The sequence below is a fragment of the Myodes glareolus genome, chromosome 8, assembly GCF_982192425.1.
Source record: "Myodes glareolus chromosome 8, mMyoGla1.1, whole genome shotgun sequence".
In the NCBI taxonomy this organism is placed as follows: Eukaryota; Metazoa; Chordata; class Mammalia; order Rodentia; family Cricetidae; genus Myodes; species Myodes glareolus.
The window spans coordinates 107,384,506-107,397,363 of record NC_142033.1 but is presented as its reverse complement, the minus strand read 5'-3'; the positions used below and the strand labels follow the sequence as shown (position 1 = coordinate 107,397,363).

General features: G+C 52.0%; 1 protein-coding gene across 4 annotated transcripts; it reads right to left on the bottom strand.

Annotated features, from left to right (window-relative positions):
* Nucleotides 1-7,221: 7,221 nt before the first annotated feature.
* On the bottom strand, nt 7,222-12,219 carry Sirt6 (sirtuin 6). Of its 4 annotated transcripts, none has more exons than XM_085692418.2 (8): nt 12,068-12,219; nt 11,259-11,386; nt 10,579-10,761; nt 9,767-9,826; nt 8,749-8,844; nt 8,596-8,676; nt 8,053-8,176; nt 7,222-7,970 (listed from the first exon to the last, which is right to left on the bottom strand). In XM_085692418.2, the coding sequence occupies exons 1-8, from the start codon at nt 12,098-12,100 to the stop codon at nt 7,704-7,706; spliced, it is 972 nt and encodes a 323-aa protein (XP_085548544.1). In that variant the 5' UTR covers nt 12,101-12,219; the 3' UTR covers nt 7,222-7,703. The 4 variants fall into 4 exon arrangements, with proteins under 4 accessions (XP_085548544.1, XP_048284565.1, XP_085548545.1 ...); XM_048428608.3 differs by having other exon boundaries at nt 12,048-12,208; XM_085692419.2 differs by lacking the exon at nt 12,068-12,219 and adding an exon at nt 11,644-11,786.
* Nucleotides 12,220-12,858: the final 639 nt, after the last annotated feature.

Genomic DNA, 12,858 nt, shown 5'->3' with positions numbered 1-12,858 from the left:
GCAGCCAGCAAGCCCCAGCAACCCTCTGGTCTCCATTCCCACAGCACTGGAGCCACGCCAGGTGCTGGGATCCAAAATCAGGTACCCGCATTTGTCCAGCACGTCCTCCTGCTGGCTGAGCCACCTCACCAGCCCTCTCCCTGAATCTGAATCTCATGGTTTCACCATGGTTGACTGTCCACTGAGCCCCAGGAGTTTCTCCCGTCTCCACTGTCCGCACTGGGGTTACAGATGTAGCTGGCCACACCTGCTCCTGCTTTTGTGTGGTTGCTGGACGTCAGAACTCGTGTGTTCACGTTTGCACGGTTTGTTGTCTTCTGGTTTAATAAGGAATTGTTTATTTTGAGAAAAAGATCTCCCCCCAAAAGATCATCTGCCTGTTCACAAAAATAACCCATGGTGTTAACTTTAGAAAACAAATATTAAGACTATTCCATTGTTTTCCTGTAAGATGCATTTGACATGCCAACTCTCATTCACAAAAACACATGGCTACATTCGTAGCGGGGTCCGGTTGTAGCCCGCACCATAAATTATTTCTCTTGTCCAGACCCCAACATAAACTATCTCTCTGGACTGGCGTGCAGTTGCGGGAATAAAGACACAGCTCACAGGGTTTTATCAGGAAGGAGATTTTCAGTGGTTCTTCATGAAGTCCTGAGTTCCCATTCTGAAGAATTTCTCTTGCTTTATTCTCCAAACAGCTTTTATACTAAAACATAAACTGAGGGGAAATACCCCAGCATTCTGTCTCCTAGGTAACCAGGTGAATGACTCTTAGTAATGTCCACATCTACCTGTCTGCTGTGGATGCTAGCTGTCACAGGTTTGAATTAACAACTCCATCAGGCATTCTCCAGATTACAAAGAAAGGAGCAAATCAACATTCTGACCTTTTGTTAGGGCAGAGACAGCCTGTCTGGAAGGCTACGTGACCACCTCAGGTGTGGCCTCTGGCTTTAGAGCCTGGCTGCCACGCCATATAGAAATGTGGGCCTACAGTGTTGAATAGCTCCACTCAAGTGAGGGAAAACACACACCTCTAATGCAAAGCTGCTCTCAGGATTACAAGGGAATGAGATGTCTCTGCAGTTAGGGAAGCAGCTACTGAAATCACAACAAGGGGAAGAACTGTCCTCCCTGTACAACAAGAGATGATTTTGGAGACAGTTGATAAAAACCATACATCTTTTTATTGTTAAGTCAAAGAGGTATCAAAATTAAAAGCAAAACTTACAGGTAAAACTAAATAAAAGTACTCAGGAGCATCAAAGGTAGCAAGAGGGTAGACGCAGGACAGTTATGAACACGGGATACAGAGGGCGGACAGAGAGTGTGCGGAAGATACTAGAGGAGCATCTGGGGTTGCTTTCATCTCTCATGAGCGCCTAGGTAAATGCATAATGGGATAAGATTTGTTTTTTTAATTGATTTTTATTGAGCTCTACATTTTTCTCTGCTCCCCTCCCTGCCTCTCCTCTCCCTCCTTCAACCCTCTCCCAAGGTCCCCATGCTCCCAATTTGTTCAGGAGATCTTGTCTTTTTCTACTTTCTACCTCCCATGTAGATTAGATCTATGTATGTCTCTCTTAGTGTCCGCATTGTTGTCTAGGTTCTCTGGGATTGTGATTTGTAGGCTGCCTTTCTTTGCTTTGTTTAAAAACCACCTATGAGTGAACTCATGTGATAACTGTCTTTCTGTGTCTGGGTTACTCAAAATAATGTTTTCTAGCTCCATTTTCCTGCAAAATTCAAGATATCATTTTTTTTCTGCTGTGTAGTACTCCATTGTGTAAATGTACCACATTTCCCTTATCCATTCTTTGGTTGAGAGGCACTTAGGTTGTTTCCAGGTTCTGGCTATGACAAACAATGCTGCTATGAACATAGTTGAGCACATGGCCTTGTGGCACGATTGAGCATCCTTTGGATATATACCCAAAAGTGGTTTTACTGGGTCTTGAGGGAGGTTGTTTTCTAATTTTCTGAGAAATCACCACACTGACATCCAAAGAAGCTGTACCAGTTTGCATTCCCACCAGCAATGCAGAAGTGTTCCCTTTTCCCCACAACCTCTCCATCATAAGTTGTCATCAGTGTTTTTGATCTTGGCAATTCTTCCAGGTGTAAGATGGAATCTCAGAGTTGTTTTGATTTGCATTTCTCTGATGACTAAGGATGTTGAACATTTCCTTAAGTGTCTTTCAGCCATTTTAGATTCCTCTGTTGAGAGTTCTCTGTTAGGTCTGTACTCCATTTTTTTTAAAAAATTGGATTATGTGTTCTTTTGGTGTCCAATTTCTTGAGTACTTTGTATATTTTGGAGATCAGACCTCTGTCTGATGTGGGGTTAGTGAAGATCTTTTCCCATTCTGTAGGCTGTCATTTTGTCTTGTTGATTGTGTCCTTTGCTTTACAGAAGCGTTTCAGTTCAGTTTCAGGAGGTCCTATTTATCAATTGTTTCTCTCAGTGTCTGTGCTGCTGGGGTTATATTTAGGAAGTGATTCCCTGTGCCAATGCGTTCAAGTGTACTTCCCACTTTCTCTTCTATAAGGTTCAGTGTGGCTGGCTTTATGTTGAGGTCTTTGATCCATTGGGACTTGAGTTTTGTGCATGGTGATAGATATGGGTCTATTTCCATTTTTCTACATGTTAATATCCAGTTATGCCAGCACCATTTGTTAAATATGCTTTCTTTTTTCCATTTGATATTTTTGCTTCTTTGTCAAAAATCAGGTGTTCAAAGATGTGTGGATTGATATCCGGGTCTTCTATTCAGTTCCATTGGTCCTCCTGTCTGTTCTTATGCCAGTACCAGGCTGTTTTCAGTACTGTAGCTCTGTAGTAGAGTTTGAAGTCAGGGATTGTGATGCCTCCAGAAGTTCTTTTATTGTACAGGATTGTCTTGTCTGTCCTGGGTTTTTTGCTTTTCCATATGAAGTTGAGTACTGTTCTTTCGAGGTCTGTGAAGAATTTTGCTGAGATTTCGATGGGCATTGCGTTGAATCTGTGGGATAAGATTTCTAAACTGTGCTGTGTGCTCAAGATTCATACTCCCATTGGTGCTGTCTGTCACCCTCTCCTGCACCACCCTTGATCAGCGCCAGCGTAGGTCGCCCTCCTCAGCAGGGTCACTGCGCCTGTCTCAGGCTCTGTCTTCAGAGTAGCCTCTTCTTTCACAGAGCGCTACTCCGCCCTTCCTCAGACTCTTCATTCTCCATCTCTACTGCTTGTTTGCTTTGTTCTTTTTCAATCTTTCCAGACTTTCCAGCAGAGAATCCACTTTTTGTTTTATCTGAGTCAGCTCCTTCTTAAAAAGAAAAGAAAAAAAAGAAAAGAAAAGAAAAGTGCGTTAGTTGCTTTTACAGAGAAGCTGGGTTAAGATTTCAGCATCACGTGGTGGCTCACAAACTCCAGTTCCAGGGGACTGATGCCCTCTTCTGTCCTCTATTGGTACTGCATTCACTGCATTCTCATGGTGTATAGACAGGCTTTTTTTTTTTTTTTTTTTTTTTTTTTTTTTTTTAAGACAGGGTTTCTCTGCAGCTTTGGAGCCTGTCTTTGAAGAACTTGCTCCATAGGCAAGGCTGGCCTCAGGCTTGCCTTGACCTCACAGAGATCCACCCATCTCTGCCTCCTGAGTGCTGGGATTTAAATGCCACCACCGGCCGGCTGCATACACATGCTTTTAAACACTGTCTTAGGGTTTCTTTTTCCTTTTCTTTTCTTATTTATTTACTATGTATACAGTATACAGTGTGCTGCCTGCATGGATGCTTGCACACCAGAAAAGGACATCAGGTCTTATTACAGATGGCTGTGAGCCACCATGTGGTTGCGCTGTGAGCCACCATGTGGTTGCACTGTGAGCCACCATGTGGTTGCGCTGTGAGCCACCATGTGGTTGCTGGGAATTGAACTCAGGACCTCTGGAAGAGCAGTCAGTGCTCTTAACCTCTGAGCCATCTCTCCAGCCCCCTATCTTAGGGTTTCTTTACTGTGAAGAGATACCATAACCATGGCGACTCTTATGAAGGAAACTATCTCACTGAGGTAGTGGCTCACAGTTTCAGAGGTTCTGTCTGTTATCATCATGGTGGGACATGGTAGTGTGCAGGCAGACAACAGGAAGTGGTCCTCAAAGTCCCTGCCCACTGTGACACACTTCCTGCCGCAAGACCACAACCTACTCCAACAAGGCCACACCTCCTGATAGTGCCTCTCCCTTTGGGGGCCATTTTCTTCCAAACCACCAAGACCACCTATACACATAAAAATAATAACAATCTTTTTAAAGTCCACAATTCACGTTTTAGACTCAAGGCAATTTCTTATCTGTGAGAACTATTACAAATCAAGCTACACATTTGCAACAGACATTGGCACAGAAAGAAATATTCCTGTTCCAGGAGGGAGGAATGGGGGTCACAGTCAGGAATAATCAGACCAAGAAAGACAGGAACCCAGAAGGATACCCCCGGCCCCCACTCCATAACTGCATGTGTACCATCTGGAACTCGGCCAGAATCGTCTGGGCTACAAAATGGTCAGGTGATCTATCGTGGATTGAATGAGAATAGCTTCCACAGGCTTTGTTCAAATGCTCAGGAAGTTAGTGCAACTGTTTGGGAAGGGTTGTGGGTGTGGCCTTTCTGGAGGGCCTTGCTGGTGGTGTGGCCGTGATGCCAGAGGGGTGTGGCTTTCCCGGGGGGGGGGTGTCCCTGGGCTGGACCCCCACAGCAGGCCCAGCGTCTCTCTGCCTGCTGTCTGTGTACCAGCGTGTGAAGGACTTGGCTGCTGCTCCAGTGTCTATTTCCTGCTGCAGTCATCACGGATCATCTGAAGCTGAACGCCAGCCCCAGTTCCCACCCAGGTTTGCTGCCTGCCTGCAGTGTCTGTGGACCAGAACTGTTTTGTGTCTGCTGATTTCCTGACATCTTGAGTGTGACTTAGATTTTGCCTTCAAAGCCTCACACAGTGGACTCTCAGGGCCTCCCTTCAGGAACGCAGACCAGCACCAGATGGACAATGCTGACAGGGCAGGGTGGAGCCTGCTCTGATGCAGTGATCCATGTGCCCCGAATCTGGAATCCTTGACAGTTGGTCTTGCAGGAAACCTTCTAGAAGTTTCAGTCAGTCAGGTCCTCTCCTCTCAGGAGAATGAGCCTTTGTCTTCCCCACCGGCCTGCTCCCAAATAACCACACAATTTCACAATTGTGAAAGCTCGGCCTATGGTTTAGGCTTATTCCTAACTAGCTGTAATAACTTAACCCATTAGTAACCTATGTTCTGTCAAGTGGCTTGCTACATCACTTCGTACTGCCCACACTGCTTCTGCTGTGTCTGGCTGGTGATTCTGCCTTCTTCTTCCCAGAGTTCCCTCTGCCCTGAAGCTCTCCTATCTCTCCTGCCTAGCTATGACTGTTCAGCTTTTTATTACACCAATCACAACAATATACCTTCACCCTGTACAAACATCCCTCAGGGTGCCTTTCCCAGTGTCCCAATCAAGAGGGTGCAAGGGACATTTCCCTTAAACTCCAGTGAGTGGATGAGGGTGCAGGGGCTGCCTGTCCAGCTCCACAGGAGCCAGGCAGGGTGGTGCACACTCCAGCCTGGAGAGGAGACAGAATCAGCAGTCCTAGGTCTACACAGTAAGTTTGGGGCCAGTCTGGGCTTCATGAGGTGGCTGAGGTTATTGTTGGATTCTTTCTCTTAGTTCTTTGAGTTGGGATCTCGCAATGAGACCAGGTCCCCTGCCAACCCTTTCAAGGCAGGAATTAAAGGCAGATGGCCCTACCACATGCAATTTATGTACATTCTGGATATGTGAAGGCTAGTCTTTTGCTCATGGGGTAAGGTCTTTAACTGCTGAGTGTCTCTGCAGCCCTTTGTTTGAATGTTTGCATGTTTTTGTTTAGTTAGATGGTAAGTCAGTTTTGTTTGCTTGGGTGGATGGTATGTTAGCGGGGGGTGCATGTGGCTGGCAAGCAATGAAGGGCAGGGAACAACTGTGGAACTGGCTCTCTCCTACTAGGGGTTGGGGAATAGTACTTTAAGCTGTGTAGCTTTTGTTTACGCTGCATTTGTTTAACTCTGCGAAGCTGTGATTCTTTGCCTGTCTAAAACACCTGATGGTCTAATAAAGACCTTGAAACAGTGCCAAGCTGGTTGACCAACCAGATGCCTAAGAACTGCTGGGACAAGGCTCAGTGTAAGCGTGAGGACCTGAATTCAAATCCCCAGAATCCATATAAAAAATGGCAGACTTTACCAGGGCATGGTGGGTCACACTTTTGATCTCTGTGAGTTACAGGCCAGCCAGGGATGCATAGTGAGACCCTGTCTCAGAATATGTATGGGGGCTGGAGAGAAGGCTCAGTGGTTAAGAGCACTGGCTGCTCTTCCAGAGGTACTGAGTTCAATTCTGAGCAACCACATGGTGGCTCACAACCATCTGTAATGAGATCTGGCACCCTCTTCTGGCGTGCAGGCATATATGGAGGCAGATTGTTGTATACATAATAAATAAATCTTAAAAAAAAAGAATCTGTATGAGGGGCAGGGTGCTGGAGAGACAGCCCAGTGGTCAGAATGTCAGCTGCTCTCACAGAGGACCTGCCTTTGAGTCCCAGAACCCACATGGTAGCTCACAATCATCCAGTTTCCAGGAATCTGATGTCCTCTGCAGTCACCAGGCAGCCACGTAGGATTAGACAAAACCCACACACTAAATAACATAGCCAGGCATGTCCTGGTAACCGCAGTGCCAGGAAGGTGGAGACAGGGATGCCTGGGGCTTGAGGGCCAGCCTAGCCTAGAGGGTGCGCCAGGCTCAGTGAGAACCTCTCTCAAAGACCAAGTGAAGGGTGGTGTGTGTAGCGAGGGAGGACACAGGGCAGTCTAATCCACACATCTGGTCATGTGGGGGCAGAATGACTAAAATAACCAAATCGAACGTTTTGGGACAGGTTTCACAGTCTGGCTGGGGATTTTAACACGTTCAGGCAAATAAAGAACGGGCACTCGGGGGAAGGCTCAGCTGGGCAGTCCATTCCTGAGAGCCATATGGTAAGGAGGAGAGAACCAACTCCCTTCAAGCTGTCCTGACCTCCACACATGAACCTACACACTATACAGACACATGTGTGTATGCACGAGTACACATAAACACATGTGCACACATGAAAGAAGTAAATGTAATAAAATTGAAAAGAAATGAAAGGAATTCTGTGTTTATTGCATCGGGGGCTTTTGGAAGCCTGGGGCCCTTAGCCTAGATGAGCCCCTTATCCCTCCTATGCATAGATGGGTCAAGGTGGGTGGGGTGGAGTGTGTGGGTGCCGGGGCACATCCTGAGTCGCAAGGGGGTGTGGCCGGTGGAGAGGCGTGTGAATCCCAGCCCTGGGACATAGCCTCCTCCATCCATGTGGGACTCCCTGTATCCTGAGATTCCCCGGAGGGACCCGGAAGGAGGCTGCAGGGCGAAGGGCACCAGCTCCAGGCCAGCCTGGGCTACAGCGATGAGTTCAAGAGCAGCCTGAGTGACTCAGGGAGCCCAGGTCTCAAAGAAAAATCCAAAAAGGCGGGGTACAGTATGTGCAAGCCTGGGTGTGGTCCCCAGTACATAAAAAAAAACAAACAGAAAAACCCCAACATGTGTGGTTCCTATAAGCACCTCTCTTGTCCCACGCACTCGGGTCAGCTGGGGACAGCCTCAGTCTTCACCCTTTTGGGGGGCCTCTGGGGTACAGGGCTGTCAGGCTCTGGCTTAAACATAGTGTGCACTGAGCCGTTGAGATGCACAGGGGGCTCAGCCTTGGGTGCAGCAGGGCGCGGCAGGGGCGGTAGGGCCTTGTCCAGCACGCAGGGTCCCTCCCAGGTGGGGATCTCCAGGCCCAGATGCTTCATGAGTTTGCTCATCACCTCGTCCACGTAGCCATGGATGCGCAGGTCGGCCTGGCGGTCCTGTCGGAGTGAGGGATAGTCAGGCGGGTGCAGAGGACACTGTAGGGGATATGGGGCCACAGGGCAGGGCACTGGCACATACGTGTTTTGTGGGCTGCAGATTGACAATGACCAGACGACCTCCCCGGCGCTTAGTGGCAAGGGGCAGGTTCCCACTGGGGCGGATCTGCAGCGAGGTGCCCAGGGTGACTGACAGGTCTGCGGTCCTGGGAGCAGGAAGCAGTGAGGGACTGGGGACGTGGCCAGGGTGGAGCCCAGCCTAGAATCCCCCCATAAGGGGATGGGGGCGTGGTCAGGGTAGAGTCCCTGCCTAGAATCCCCAGTGAGGGGGTGGGGTGGGGGGGTGGTGGTGGTCAGGGTGGAGCCCCGCCTAGAGTCCCCAGTGAGAAGCGGGCTCCGTGCCACGGGCTTGTTGAGTATACACAAATACCCCCTTCCCCAATACAGAGACTGAAAATAAGAACCAAACAAACCTAACCTTCCTGTGTCCCAGGTTCTCCTCTGCATCTATCCTGCCCAGGGCTGTGGGTGATGCAGGCGCCACCTCTGCTGTCCCACCGGAAGTTTATCCCAGGCCTGGGCAGCTGTCCCCACCCATTCCCACCCAGGGAGCTCCGGGTCACACCTGCTGGCCTCGTCAGCGAGCATCAGGTCCCGGTCAGGCAGCGAGTCCTCCCAGTCCAGAATGGTGTCCCTCAGCTCCCCCCTGTGACAGGTCAGGGAAGGGAGTCAGGGCCTTCACCTCCTGACAGGAGCAGGCTTAAGGAAAGTCACTCACCTACAAGCCCGAAGTCCCCGCGCCTTGGCCACCGTGCAGAGCCGGCCTGTGGCCTTCAGGCCCATGGTGCCCACGACTGTGTCTCTCACGTATTGCCTGGATGGGGAGGAAGGAGGGGATGAGCCCTTTTTGGTGCTCTTTCAAGAACCTGGGGGTGGTGTAACTAGTGTATTGGGGTACAGGCTCAACCCCTGAGCCACACAGCAAGAAAACAGCTGAGGGACAGGCAGAAAGATGGCTCGGTCTGGAAAGGGCTTGCCATACAGACAGGAAGCCCTGAATCTATGTGAGAAAGAGGGCTCGTGGAGTGGACTTAACTCTCCAGTGCTAGGGAGGCAGAGACGGGGACCCCAGGAGTTCGTTGGCCACTCAGCCAAACCAGTGATCGACAGTTCTGGAAGACTCTGCCTCAGAACACAAGGAGAGGCACTGAGTTAAGACACCTGACGCCGGCTTCTGGCACCCATACACTGGGAGCGAGCGGGAGGGAGGCAGCTAGGCCCAACATGATGGCTCACACCTGGGATTTCGGCGCCCAGGAGGCTGAGGCAGGAGGAAGGCAGGTTCCAGGCTAACCTGGACAACTTAAGGAGGTCCCCTTTGAAAAAGAGCCGCTGAAGAAGGTCCAGGGGCCGAGGCTCAGGGGCATGGCTCACGCCCACACCCTGGGGCTCTTGGGTAAGGCCATGCCATTGCACAGCCGGGAGCCACAGCAGAGTGGAGAAGGGAGAACCCCTCATTTCCAAGGGCATGGCTTGTGTCACCCTGTTCTGTAGTTTCTTGCTTGGGGGACTGTGAAGGTAGGCTTGCCTCCTTCTGGTTCGTCTGTTTTTATCTGACTGTCCCTGGGAACAAGGACATCTCCCTGCCTTCTGTAGGGGCATTTTAGGTTTTAGGATCCCTTAGCTGGCTGAGGGGGTGAAGGTGGAGGGAACGACCTGGTGGTGCCCCATCCTGGGAGAGCCTGGCAAAGCTTCACACACACACACCCCTCCCCGCCTACAGAGGCGACACTCACGTCTTACACTTGGGACATTCCTCTACGAACATGTTTCCGTGGAGCTCAGCCAGCTTGTCTCTGCGGAAGAGAAAGTGAGTTTGGAGCCTTCCTAAATCCTGAGGCTTGGTCAACTGCTCAGCCTGCCCCCTCCTCCAGGAAGCCTTCCTGAGCTGCTCATCCACAAGACCACGGACTTCTCATATCTAGGGAGGATGCCCTAGCCTGTGCCAGGCAGAGCGGACCTTGTCTCTTCAAACACACCAACACCTGCTCCCCACTACAAAAATCTGTTGGCCAGGGGGCTGGAGAGATGGCTCAGAGGTTAAGAGCACTGATGGTTCTTCCAGAAGTCCTGAGTTCAATTTCCAGCAACCACATGGTGGCTCACAACCATCTGTAATGAAATCTGGTGCCCTCTTCTGGCTTGCAGGCACATATGCAGACAGAACACTGTAAACAAAACAAATAAAAAAAAATCTGTTGGCCAATTTTATGTGGTGGCCTGTGTCTTTAACGCCAGCACTTGGAAGGCAGAGAGAGGCGGATCTCTGATTTCAAGGCCAGCCTGGTCTACAGAGCGAGTTCCAGGACAGCCAGCCCTACACAGAAAAATCCTGTCTCGAAAAATGGTTTTAAAAAAATCTGTTGGCTTTAGAGTGCCTGCCTAGAGTCCCCCAGTGATCAAGTGCTGGCCGCTTTGGGCTCTGAGCTCTTCCACTCTTTGCCTTTTCCCATCGCCAGTAAAATGCCCGTGAGCTCGGGCACCCGGGCTCCCTGGGGAGGAAGAGGTGCAGCTGAGCCCCGCACCCCCTGGTCTGCTTCCATCTGACCTGGGGAAGCCGGAGCGCACGTGCAGCCCGTCCACATTCTGGCTGACCAGGAAGCTGAGGAAGCCCCTGCGTTCCAGTTGTACCAGGGCCATGTGGGTCTTCGAGGGTCGGGCGCTCTCGAAGGTGGTGTCAAATTTGGGGGCCAGGCCACGCTCCTCCATGGTCCACACGCCATGGGGGCCTCTGAGGACAGCAAACAGAGGGAGGAGGACAAAACTCATTTTCCAGCTCACAGACGTCTCCTGTTAACACTGAAGTCAGTCCGTGCTGGGGATGCCGGGGTCCCAATGGTCCCCAGCCCTGCTCTTGGGTTCCTTCAGACCCTCTCGGGGAGAGGCAGGCAACCTGGTGGACAGCGGCTCTGTGGAGTGGGAAAGGCCTACGGGTAAGCAAACGCATGGGAGTTCACTGGGGCTGAGGTCCGGTTTCCCAGAATGCTTTGCTGTGGTCACGGTGATCCTATAAACCCCAACGGGTGGGTGGCCACGCAAAGGGTACATTTTCCAGCATCCCTTGCGGCTACTACATCATCTGGGTATGTTCTGTGTAATGGGCAGGTGACGCGTTCGCTGGGCCTTCCAGAGACCTAGGGGAACAGAAAGGTCGCTCTCCCACCTCACCTAGGTCCCAGAAGTATCAGCAAGAGCCCCTGCCTCAGTTTCCCCTCCTTGTTCACGGACCTGAAGTCGGGGATGCCAGAGGCGGTGCTGATGCCGGCGCCCGTGTGGAAGACCACGCTGGAGGACTGCCACATCAGCCTTGCCAGCTCCCATACCTTCCGCTCCAGCTCCTCCGGGGGGTCGAAGATCTGTGGGGTCAGAGGGCATGCAAAACGTGACTCCCGTGGGCGGGCTTCCTGCGGTCGGTGCTGTGACTCTTCCCCGCCCGTGGCCGGCAGGCGCCCACTTCCTTTCACTGCCTTCGGCTGGCGGCTCCCTGACACCCCGGTGACGTCACCTCTGACCCCTGACCTCAGATCACCCCTGTCTCTCCTACGTCAAGATGCAGTGGGATTTGTCCACAGGCTCCACGACCACGAGACGGGCCGGGCGTGAGGGCGCACACCTGCAACCCCAGCACTCAGGAGGCAGAGGCCGGGGATCTCTGTGAGTTCGGGGCCAGCCTGGGCTGCGAAGAGAGGCTCCTCTCCCACCTCCGCCCCCCGCATCTCAGAAACAGCAAAGACTGACGGCTCCACTCGGGGTCGCGAGGCCACGGGTGCCCGGGACGGGGTGCCGGCTTCCGGTCCTGCGGACCCGGTAGCTTCCCCGCCACCCTCGCCCCTTCTCGGAACCGGGGACCTCGGTGTCCCCCAGGACGCGCAGGGGGCGTCACTTCCCGCCCCCTCCTTGCAGGGAAGCCCTCCCCATTGTCTACATCCCGTGCTTCTCGCTGCTCGCGCCATGCCCCACTCCGCCGGGCCGCCCCCATCTGGGGTCATTCGGCGAGACGGACACCGCGGCCCTCACCTCGGGCAGCCCACACTTGCCCTTATCCGCGTACGGCGACAGCCCGGCTGCATAATTCACCGACATCGTCGTCGGCACCGCAGCACGGGAACAATAAAGTTTCCCTTGTTGAGGTGGCTTCCGCCGGAAGTGGGGAAGAGACGGCCCGGGAAGAGGAGCCGCCTCCTCGAGAGACCCGGGTGTGGAGGGGCCGGTGGCGGGAGGCGTTCTTTCCAAGGCGCGTGCGCGGCGCTGATGCCGTGGCCGCCATCTTTAGTGCTGGCAGAGACTACCTGGCCGACTGGAGAGCGTTCGCCCGGTCTGGCTGGGCCAATCCTGGACCAGAAAGTTGATGCGGCCGCTCGCAGGAACCGAGGCAGGAGGATTGCGAGTCCCAGGCCAGTCCGGCTGTGTAGAGAGACCCTGTTTCTAAAAAGAGACGCAATCATCAACAAAATCCATATAAATAATATAAAATATATAAAATATATAAAATCCATATAAATAGGCCTTTGCCAGTGGGCAGAGCCCAGCCCCTGGTGTCTACAACCGGTGCGGGCTTCGTGGCACCACAGGACAGCTCTTGGGTCTCTGCAGTGTGACTGTCAGCCCGTGTCTGCCTCTCTGTGGGCCACAGGATAGGATGAATGGGAACTTGGGTTCTCAGGCCTAGTAAAGACCCCCAGGACTACCTGCCAACATTTTCTCGGCTTTGTTTCTGGCGTGCATCCTCCGGGATAGCGCAGAGTTTCAGGGTCAGGTCGCTAGACCGGAGTGAGCCACATACTACACAGAGGTGCCGAGAGATGCCGAGAGATGGAGAAGGGGATAC